This window comes from Protobothrops mucrosquamatus, unplaced genomic scaffold (assembly GCF_001527695.2).
Source record: "Protobothrops mucrosquamatus isolate PMUCROS unplaced genomic scaffold, P.Mucros_1.0 scaffold2168, whole genome shotgun sequence".
NCBI lineage: Eukaryota > Metazoa > Chordata > Lepidosauria > Squamata > Viperidae > Protobothrops > Protobothrops mucrosquamatus.
In genome coordinates this window covers 117,679-129,636 of record NW_015388262.1, presented here as the reverse complement: position 1 = coordinate 129,636, position 11,958 = coordinate 117,679, and the positions used below count along the sequence as shown (strand labels likewise).

The 11,958-nt window shown below is 38.0% G+C and overlaps 1 protein-coding gene across 1 annotated transcript in view; it reads left to right on the top strand.

Moving 5' to 3' along the window:
- The first annotated feature begins 462 nt into the window (after positions 1-462).
- SPACA1 (sperm acrosome associated 1) overlaps positions 463-11,958 on the top strand; it is a 26,608-nt gene continuing 15,112 nt past the window's right edge. Inside the window, exons 1-5 of the mRNA XM_015824224.1 lie at positions 463-619; positions 1,186-1,242; positions 6,263-6,364; positions 7,864-7,970; positions 9,185-9,320. Of these exons, the coding sequence (XP_015679710.1) occupies positions 463-619; positions 1,186-1,242; positions 6,263-6,364; positions 7,864-7,970; positions 9,185-9,320 (559 nt within the window). The remainder of the gene's footprint in view (positions 620-1,185; positions 1,243-6,262; positions 6,365-7,863; positions 7,971-9,184; positions 9,321-11,958) is intronic.

The window sequence follows — 11,958 nt, the reverse complement described above, 5'->3', positions numbered from 1 at the left end:
TCACAAAAGGGCCAAGTTTGAAGACCCCTGATCCTAATAGATTAGGGAACAAATACATTTAAATAGAAAGCTGCCCGATCCGCCGTTCTGAGAAAACTCCGCGCAAGGAATTAAAACGTTAAGAAACCTACGCTGAGTCGACCGGCTTCAAGGTGGTTTTTGCGCAACGTGGTAATGCGATCCCCCCCCACCTTACAGGGGCTACATATAAGGTCTCTGGCAGAGGAGGGGAAAGACGCCTGGGGCAGAAAGGATGGCCCCGTCTTACAACAAGGGGGAAGAGGGCCTAAAAGGGGGGGGGGGCTGCTATTTTTTTTTCCCCTCCTGCCGGGAGCCTCCCTTCGAATTCTGAGCGGGTCGCATTGTGACGCCTGAATGGTTGCCGCGAGTGCGGCTCCCGCTGGGATCAGCTCCCGCGCGGGCTCGGGCGCAGTCCAGGCGCTGCAAAAAACAAGAAAAAACATGGGGCTCCGCAAGACGGGAGGCGCGTGCACACTCGCCTTCTTGCTGAACCTGTGGTTGAACCTGCTGGCCGAAGAAGAGCCCGACATCGCCTTTAACGACTCGCTGTCTCTAGAAGCGGCTTTAGCGGAGCCTATCGTGCAGCTCGTGGACTCGGGTGAGGGACTCCGGGCGGCGCAAAACGGAAAGGCCGGCTCAGCGACCTTTCTGAGATTTCCCATAAAGAAAAGGAGGAGCCCGAAAAAGGCGGGCTGCCGAGAAGCACGCTTGCACTTCGGTTTAGGGAAGGGGGCAGCTGGATGTTATGCAACACCGAGCGGCTGAAAAAAAAAAAATACCGTGCATATATTAATATCTGTTCCTGGCCTGAATGTTCTCACAGTGTGCTTCTTCGTTTCAATTTACACAGCTGTCGGGAATAAATGCAGAGCTGAATTCTGAAAATTAAAACGGATGCCGTAGAAAGATATAAAAGCACTTTTATGTTTAAGGGGTCAAGTGATAATTTGAAATTTAAACGAAGAATATACCTGCAATATGTGCTTGGGTAACTAAATTGAGGCAGAGTCCAGTCTGTTTCACATTATTGGGGGCGGAGGGGAGGGAACTGGAGCAACTATTCGTATTTCAGGTGAACTGCAATAAAGAAGAATTTAGGGAATACACTTCGCTCTAATTAGGTAACTACATCTTACCACCTTGTGGTAACTCATCCTTTTGCAGGTGAAAATTTGACAGAGCCTAAAGAAGTAGAATTTGGAGAATGCACTGTTACATGTGGTGAGTATATATATATATAAATAACGCTAAGGGTAGTTTTTTATTGTTTTAAGTTGTATTTTCTGATTTACTTCATGGTGATTTTCAATAATAGATATAATTTACAAAAACAATCCAGTTGATTGTCATTAGAAATTTAGGTCAGATCTGTTGTTAATTTCACAGCCTGTAAGCTCTTTTTTAAAACGCCAGTTCCTTTTCTTTATTGGCTATGAGCTGCTTTCACCAAAGTAACAATTTCCCTCTATTTGTGAACATCTGTGAGATGTTCAGAAGCTGAAAGACCTTCTGATGCATCATCTCACAGATGTCTTCCCACTTACAATATTGCCAGCTCTATTAGCACAAATCACTTCTCAGCCGTAGCCTATTCAGCACTTATACAATTTATTAGTTGTGTTATGGGTAGTTCTGGCCTCAGAAGGAGCAGAGGGTTTTTAGAAGTAGAGCACTCATTGTCTAGTAACAGATGTCTGGCTTCATGCAGAGAAGAGCAAATCGGATAGGTGTTTCTCCCAGTGTACAGTATTCATTTCTCAGGTAGCTGAGATAGAAAACAAACTGGCTTGTTTGTTGTTGGATTTCTGCAGTAAAACAGGAAATATCCTCCAATCATGCAGCATTTGTTGTTAGTAATACTTTTTAAATCATATACCCCCACACACATTAAAATCCACCAGTTGGTATCTATTTTATAGTCCAATGATCTCTATTCTTTCTGTATCCATATCATTCAACAGTTCTTTATTCTTTTCCACATATTATCTCAGTTCTTTTCATTATACAGTGCTTAGGTTTTCAGCAATTACAATAGAAGGATCACTAGCAGTAACTATCTGTAACTCAATATCATTTAGAGCAGGGGTCTTCAAACTTGGCCCTTTTATGACTTGTGGACTTCAACTCCCAGAATTCCTTAGCCAGGCATGCTGGCTGAGGAATTCTGGGAGTTGATGTCCACAATTCATAAAAGGGCCAAGTTTGAAGACCCCTGATTTAGAGGTTTTTCCCTCCCCCACCTCAATCAATAATCTTTATCTGGGTTGTATTTTATTTCAGAAAGAATTTATTTTTATGGTCCTAGCAATAACTATAGCTATATGTAGCTATATCACTTGCTGCTATAAACATTTTAATGACATTTTATTTAAGGACTCTTTCTTTTTTGTTCCTTTGAATCACTGTTGACTTCTAGTGACTTCCTGAACAGTTTTTTTGGCACGTTTTTGGCATTGCCTCCTTCCTACGGTTGAGAGAGACCTAGTTGGCTTTGTACTTAAAGTGGAACTAGAATGCAAGGTCTCTTGGTTTCTAGGTGCCTTTAATCACTGATGCCTTTAATCACTACAGCAAATTGGTTCTCTAGAGACTCTGTAATCGCATTAATATATAACTTTGATGCCAGGATTACCAAGTGGGTAACCTGGTAGCTTTTTTTCTGTTTCTTGCCACATTGCAAAAATTTACATATTCCTGCCTAGAAGTGGCCTTTTTTCTATGGAAGAACTTTTCCTGTTCTTTTCAAGTTGGTATTTCATTCTCATCCATTTGAGAACTGGTTTTTTTCTCTCCCCCCCATGATCTTCAGAAATCCGTTGTGAAATAAATAGGTATGATGCAAAGGATTATATTTAAAATCTATGTAATCATTTGATTATATTTTCTTCAGCTGGGTTCTGAATGCTTCCATTGTACTTAGAAATCATCCAGTCTCTTGGCTAGTTTCCACAGGGCTTGTATTTATTGTGAACAGATAGATACGTTGTATGGATTAGGAGTATAGGTGTGGATTGGGAGTATATGGAATTGTATAGTTAGAAAGCACTCCAACAGCCTGATTTCTTAAATATATTGAATTTAGCAGAATGAATGTCAAAATAACCTTGACAGTTATAGACACTTGATTATAATTTGGATGATAATAGCACAAGAGCAAGGATGGAATACCAGAGTGAGTTCACTATCTAAAAAGGCCTTAGGAAGCGAATGGGAAACCATTATTTCTCCCATCCCACCTATACTTTCCAAGGACTAGAGGAATTCTTTGTTATCTTCCTGGTATGGCTACTGCTTTCCCTACCTCCCTACTATCTTTGTCATCATCAGTTTTTGTTTCACTCTGTGTCTATGAAAAATATTCCGTAGGCTTGCAAAACAAGAAAAATGTTTTCAATAAAAGTGTCAATTCCTAGCCATTTACATTTCTAGTTATTGTATTTTTGAGTTGAGCCATATTCAGCCATGTTGTAGAATCCTTATTTTGTGACAGTTCCATTAAATATTGCTGTTTCCCTTTGTCACTTGAAGTAATGTTTTATGACTTACATGTAGTCCAAGAAATATTATAGTATCCATCAAGTTGTGCTCAATAGATTCAAAAGTACAAAACATCAGAAGTTGTTTTTCATATGCCTAAAATATAATTCAGTATTCAAATATATTTTATTCTGTTTATCTCTAGGTCAACAAAACATTTTTTTTAAAAGCCCTCTTTGCTCTCTGTACTGTTCAATAAACAAATGTCTCTATAATGGATGATAATCTCTTCGATAATTTGCTGTGACTAAACATAATATTCTCTGCTCCCTCACATTATATGTCATTTTAGCAAGCAGGGAATGCAGCATTTAGCATAAGAGAAAGAAGAAAAAAGCAAAGTAACTTAGCATTTGTGTTTAATATCTTTACATTTTTAAAAAAAAATCATATGGCATTGCTAAGTGAAATATTGACAATAGAAATTTGGGACTCTATCTGATTTGAATTGCATATATGTGTATCTCTTTTCTGTTGGCTAGAATCCTCTGCATATTCACTAGGAAATATGTGCTCTTAATTTTTTTTTTACTTATTCCTGAGTAAAGAAGATAAGTGAAAATAATCTGAAATGATATACAGGAAGTCCTCGACTCACAACAATTCATTTAGTGACCATTCGAAGTTACAAGGGCATTGAAAAAAGTGACTTATGACTGTTTTTCACATGTTTGACCCTTGCAGCATCCCCATGGTCATGTGATCAAAATTCAGATCCTTGGCAACTGACTCATATTTGTGATGGTTGCAGTGTTCTGGGGTCATGTGATCACCCTTTGTGAACTGCTGACAAGCAAAGTCAATGGGGAAGCCAGATTCACTTAACAACCGTGTTACCATCTTAACAACTGCAGTGATTCACTTAACTGTGGCAAGAAAGATTGTAAAATAGAGGCAAAACTCACTTTAACAGCTGTCTCACTTAGCAACAGAAATTTTGGGCTCAATTGTGGTCTTACGTCGAGGGCTACCTGTAATAAGCAATAGTAGCTTGTGCCTCATTGCATCAGACCCAGTGATGGTTATAGGGTAATTTATTCATTTGGACTGCTGGACTTTGCATAGCATGTTCATGGCTACACTTCAAAAGTAGGCTTGGTTTTGGGGGAGACATAGGGATTTTTAAGAGAAAAAAATGGTCTATTAAAATTCTACAAGTTTTAAGGCACCAGTTTTGCCTCTTGACCATCTCCTCCCATGCCAAACTTAGTCCTGTTTTGTTCAGGTTTTGGAGTGTTACTGTGATGATGAACAGAGTCCCAACCCTCTTCATGTAAGTTATTTCCAGAATTCCATTGACGTATATATTGCTGTTGCTCCAATTACCAAAACTGTATTTTGTCAGATAAATAGAGAATGTTTGGATATTTAGACTTTGCCTACTGGCCAGCTTGATTTGCTGAGTGTGCTTGATTGGCCCTTTACTGCTCAAATTTCTTTCCTTTGCTAACTTGGCTGAATGCAGGCAGAGATTAAAAAAAAAGTTGCTTACTTGCCTATAGTCTTAAGCATTCAATAGGAGGAGTTTGTGTCATTCTGCCTCACCTCTGAACTTTTTAATATAAAATAGGTTAAGTGGTGGAGATCATTATTATACTGTATTATGGCCAGCAATGTGCTGAAGTTAGTACCGGTTTGCTGATCATTAAATTTTCTGGAGTTTGGCAAGCTGGTGAGAACAGAACTGAGCTATTATACCCAGCATGCTATTCAGCTGACAACACAGCAGTGGCAATGGACCATCAGTATCAGTGAGGCCTTAAAGTGTTGGGAAAATGGGGTGGGAGTGAGGAGCTGGTTGTTAAATATTCACCTGCACACCACTGACTGTGGCAATGTTACTGTAATATTCAAAATTAAACATCTCTACAAATACTGAATTAAAATTAGTATCTTACTCTGGAGAGTGTAAATTTAAATACTTGATGGAAACAATTTTCCCCATCGAAAACCACCACAAGTACAGGTCATGCGTTCCATTATTGTCACTCTAAAATATAGAAGATGAAATTTATTACAACATCTTAGACATTAATTTTAAAAACCCTATAAAACATATAATCCACTGAAAGGAACATTTTGAATCTAATAGAAATTCATGCTATTCCTGAGTGCACTATACACAGTCACACACACAAACGCCATTAGTGAATAATTTACAAATAACATTTATCTTATAAGAGTTGCTTAGAGGTTGAGATGAATGTAGTATCTGAAACATCCTTAACTTGTATCTTCTTTCTGGAACTCCTAGATCCCATAACATGTTCTGATTTTTCCATTGATACCAATAAGCATTAAGGATGCTTAGTACCTGATTGGAATGAGCTCATCAGAGCAAAAATGCTTCAGGCACCAGATGGTGGATGCTTTGAAAGGCCAGGTTCATGAAGGCTGCAAGCTAACGTTGATATTTAAATTTTAATTAACTTGTTTGTTTCAGTAGTGTACAAAATGAAAGTGCATATCGAATTCAACTAAAAAGAGAACATTTTTGTATTGTGAGATGATGATTTAAGAGACGGTTTTAAGCAGCATTTTACTTATAGAAAGAAAATGTTTTTCTGAAGTCCTTTAGGTTTTGGGCACTTTTATTTTAAAAGATGAAATTTCCAAAGAGAGGAAATTAAAATATGAGCTGGGGATATATAGATATATAAATAAAAGACACATGTATACTTCTTTTTAATAATTTTGATCAAAGGTATTGGCATTCGAGAAGTTATATTAACCAATGGATGTCCTGGAGGTGAAACAAAGTGTATTGTTCGTGTTGAAGAATGCAGAGGACCAGCAGATTGTGGCTGTAAGTCATGATGTAATGATAAATTCTAGTTGGCCTGTAAGAATTTCATAGCTCTCTTCCATAATAGCATGTGTTCATTATGAGGTTGGTTATTTATTTACTTAAACTTATAGGTCATATCAATCAAAATCAAAACTCTAGGCAGGTAACTATAATAGTTAAAACTAAAACGGCATTCTGAAAAAGAAAAAAGAACAAATGATAATAGAATGTCCACAGTGGGGAGAATAACACAACTAGTTAATAAAAACAATACAGAATGCACAATAGGAAGCCAGATCACAAGCCATCCTCTTCTAGAAACTGCTGAAAAGGGCCACATCTCCAAAAGGATCAAGTTTGTATCGATTTCAGGAGGAATGTTGTTTCTGGAGTGGAGACATAGCTTCAGAAAAGTCCTTTCTCTGAGGTTCCACAACATGACAGGACCTGGACTGAGCCAAAACTGACACACACACACACACACACACACACACACACACACACACACACAAGAAACAGTTCTCTATCTACGTCTAGGCCACTCTCAATAACAGCACTAAGCATTAGTGCTGAGGCTGAGCCAAGTAGAGGCCCAGGCCTTAACTTCAGCCCTAGTCCCACCACTGCCACTCAAAAAAGCTGCTTTGTGCCATTCCCCAAGTCATATAAACCTTGGGGAATAGCATGGTTGCCCCCATAGCCCAGTTCTCCCAGGATCTGCCACACGCCATTTACCTTCAGGTGGTGTGTTCTCTTTCTGTTGAAAGGCCTACCTGAGGCTGCTCCAGATCTCACAAGGCCTCCATTCTTGAAGTGGCTTCGGAGAATGCTCTTCTGCACCTCTGCAGCCACCTCCCAAAACCACGTGAAAGAACACCTCATGGTTGTGCAATTTGTGGAGACTGTACAAGAACACAGCCCTCACTCTGACTTCAAGAAGGTCTGGAGGCCATGCATTCTCATGCAGCCTCCAAAATTGAGGAAGAATGGGGTGTGTTTTTGAAATTAGTTATTGGGTGTTGATACCGTTGACATGCGTATCATAGGTTCACCATCACTATCTTTATAAATAACAAATAGCAACCTAAATTGCATTTGGATGTGGTCCTCTAATACTTTAGGTCAGAGGTACTTTTTTTTTAAAAAAAAAGTAAGAATAAACTGAGCTGCATGCTATTTATAATTATTTTAATTTTAATTATTATTTCCAGAGCTTTAGATTGTTGGAATGAAAAAAAAAGCTAACTTCAATTGAGCTCAATTCTTGGTGATTACATGGATGTGTCCATGCCGTTTCCACATGGAAGTGGTTCACCATTGTAATCTTCTAGAAGGTTTTTTTAGTTCAGTTCCTCAGTTTAGTTTACAGCTCTGGTGGATTCATATCCAAGTTCTAACCAAGCCCAACCCTACTTAGTTTCCAAAAATCATTAATATAGTATCTAGTATCATATGGTAATATTATTTTATTATTTTAATAATGGCATGAAGTGATGATGAAAGCTGTTTTCTTGTAGGGGGCAAACCTATTTCTGAGAGTCTTCTTAGTGTGAAGATACCATGTATATTTGTACCTCCAGAAAATCGATTTCAATATATTTGGAAAATGTTGATTCCCGACCAAGTAAGTAATTTGTTTTAGGCTATACTGTATGTTTGTATTTTGTGAATTTATTATGTGATTTTGCAAATTATTTCCTATTTCCTACATTTTGTATCTAAATTATCTTAATTTAACAATCTATTAGGTAGATCTAAAATTAATGCTATTTTTACCTCAAAGAATCCCCATTGTAAATCAGAGAAAAAGCTACAACCTGAATGTCAAAATTGAAAGTTAACATGAAAGATATATTCAAAAGTCATTTAAAAATGGTTCATTCTTTATTGCTTTCTGATCTAAATAAGGCACTATCTCTACTCCTTGTAAGATCCTTCATTATATTTCCCTGAGGAAAGAATTATTTTTATTTGCAACAAATCTCTCTCTAAACCCATCTCCAAGTTCAACCATATTATTTTCCTCCATGCTAAGTCCAGATGAATTCTGTCTTTTAAAATATTTTATTCAGGATTAAACTGCTCGAAACAGAGGCAGAAACAAAATACGAGAATAAGCTTAATTGTAGACTATATAGTAGTCATTAATGTTAGCTAGATTTTTATAGAAACTTGTCCCCTCATCTCCACTTTTCCTTATTTAATGAAATAGTAATTTAATTAATAATTTTGATGTTAATCTTTCCCTTAAACATATTTCTCTGGAATATATAGTGTAAAAGGAAATCAGTAAGAGTTATAAAATTATGATTCATTGTACACTTTATCATAATTAACACTCTCTTTACCTTCCAGAAGATATTAAAACCTCGGTTTCTCTCCAAATGTTAGTCCAGAATATCAGGGGAATATATATGTGCATTTGTTTCTATGGGATTGTAATGTAGTCACCATTTCTTGTATTGGGTTATTTTAATTTGTTTTCAGGATTTTTTAATATTGATTTGTATGGATTGTTAGCAGCCCAGATTTATATATTTAAAATAACTAAACAAACAACACATGGGCGACCGATTTTTTACTCCAGATGCTGCCAAATAGTTCCCAGCAATCTCTGTCACTGTGGCAAATTGTGGGGTGCTTAGTGTTGTTCAGCAATGTTTACAGGAGCATAGGATCCTTTTTTGTGAATTAAAAAAGATAATGTGACTGGAGTCTTCAAAATATTCTTGTTTTGGATATTATAAGGGAGAAAGGTGCCAAAGTTTTCACAAGATGTTGATGTAAATTCCTAATTATGAGATACATTTTGTCTTTTTATCACCTTTGAATCACTAGCAGTCACTCATTATTCCTAATGATTCAGCTATTTTGGAAGTACACAGAGATACTCATCCCGTTGCATTTGAGTGTGATACAATAGAAAATGATGAATTGATTGCATCTGTAAAATATACAGTGTACACCACAGCTGGTAAGTTCATGAAATTTGTAACTGTTTAGTCAGATAGTACTTCTCTTAAATGAATCTTTATGGGAAGAACAACACACTTGTTAATTTATTTATTTTCAATTAAATATTTAAGGTGCCCAATCCTTTATGACTCCTACTGTGTTTCCCCGAAAATAAGGGTCTTATATTTTTTTATCTCCAAAAGAGGCATTAGGTCTTATTTTCAGGGGATGTCTTTTTTCCCCACTGTCTTGCCTCACAGCAACGGCACCGACAGCCTCGTCCATGGCTGCCGCCAGCCCACTTCTTCTGTGACTGTTTGTCACTGCTCGCGTACGTTGCCCTCAGCCTTCGTTTTGCCAGCAGAGGCCTTCAGGAAAGACTTCTGCAGCCCAGAACAGAGTTCCGGGTTGATGTGCGCATTGTCCCCCATGTCGCCCACCTAGCCTCCATTTCGCGAAATGAGGGCTGGGAGAGGTCATGTGCATCAACCCGGAGCTTTGTTCTGGGCTGTTGAGGCCTTTCCTGAAGGCGAAATGGAGGCTGGGGGGGGATGCAGAAGAAGTGGGCCGGTGGTGGCCACGTGGGCTCCTGCTGGATGGGGCTGCTGGCACCGCCCCCATGAGGTGAGGGAAGTGTTGGGGCATGACAGGCCTGGCTGTGGCAGTCCTCAGGTAAGCAGGTGTGGAGCATGTGGGGTAGCTCCACCCCTGCCCTAGCTTGATTTTTACTCATGCACCACCCCATGCAACCAGATGGTGAGATGGAGTGGGCGGGGTCTTAACTAGGGCTTATTTTGGGGGTAGGGCTTATATTAGGCACACACATAAAAATCAAGCTAGGGCTTATTTTCGGGATAGGTCTTATTTTCAGGGAAACACGCTAGTAGCATGAAATATAGAAGATTTAAAATAACAATCTGTACTATACAATAATACAAAAGGGGCGTCTGGAGAAAACAGTCACTAACAAATAGATCATGTGACCCACAAAAGGCTCTCAACTGCTTTAGACAAAGGCCTGAGGAAAGACCCAAGGGATTGTCTAAAAAATAGATCAGGATGGGGTCCATACTGATTTGTATAGATATCCTCTTCTTGGTTCCTGTCAGGTGGCTTCGCTTAATAGATGGATGAGAAACCTGCTAAATCTCTTGGATCATCTAGGGCATTTCTGTATATGAAAGACTAGATATCTGAAATTCCATTAAAATAGGAATTTTGGGATGGCACAAAAGAGTTGGGATTTTTGTGTGTGTTTCTTTGCTGCCATATAATGATCATCTGCAGTTCTGCAGTCCAGCTGTGGCATTAATTTAATGGAAAAAATGTTTACACCAGTGCTTGATTCATTATTCCCATTGAAACCAATGTTTGTATGACACTAGTGCATGTTTTGCAGTATATTTATATTAAGTTTCAGAAATGCCCATTTTTATTTGTACTGTATAACACTTAATCTAGCATTTCAGAAGACAAGAACAACAGAAGTAGCTAGTGTCTGCCAAGATCTCCCCAAGTCCTTTGTAAAGGTCTTGAAAGACAGGTTGTCCTTGACTTACAACAGTTCATTTAGTGACCGTTTAAAGTTGCAACGGCACCAAAAAAAGTGACTTGACCGTTTTTTACAGTTACGACCTTTGCAGCATCCCCATGATCAAAATTCAGATCTTTGGCAACTGTTTCATACTTATGACCGTTGAAGCATCCTGGGGTCATGTGATCACTTTTTGCAACCTTCTGACAAGCAAAGTCAATGGGGTAGTCAGATCGACTTAACAACCAGGTTACTAACTTTTCAACTGCAGTGATCCATTTAACAACCGTGGCAAGAAATGTTGTAAAATGGGGCAAATCTCACTTAGCAACATAAATTTTGGGCTCAATTTTGGTCATAAGTCGAGGACTACCTGTATTACAGAGGAAAATTTTAGTGATACGGTACCTGCAGCTGTCATCTTGCATTTTGCACCCAGAGAAGATAATAATTCCAAGGCTTTAAATGAAACCTCCAATCAACATAAAAAAATGCCCCCTTCTTTCAAAATAATGCTGTTCTTTTTTTACGGTAGTTACAGCTTATTCTTAATGAGGGTGGGTAGTTTTTTTCAGGAAAACTCTTGAAAAAGTTCTTATGTACACTGAGAACTTTGGCACTGGAGACAAATTCCTTGTGTGTCCAATCACACTTGGCCAATAAAAAATTCTATCCTATCCTATCCTATTTTATAGTTCTAGTCCTAGTCCATTCCAAGCTGTCATGTGAAAAAAACCAGCATGGAAAGAATGTATATTGTCTCTTTGTGAAGAAGACAAGTACATGCAAACCACAATGAGAACATATATAGAAGTAAGAATAGTGAGTATAAAACAATGCCTCTAATTATTGTGTAGAAGCAGACATTTTAATACTTTAATCTCAATACCTCTGTTAAAGTCTGAGAGATTGATCTTGGTTTGCATTTACCCATCTTCCTCAGAATTGAAATTTGTAAAGTAAGAAACAACCTTGATAATAGTAAAATAGAATTGCAATGAATGTTCCAACTCTGTTATTCTGTTTCTGAGATAATCTATATATTATTTAATATATATACTGTAAGTATGCTATTGCTTGCTTGATATATTGTAAGCAATATATATCACAATATATTGTATAT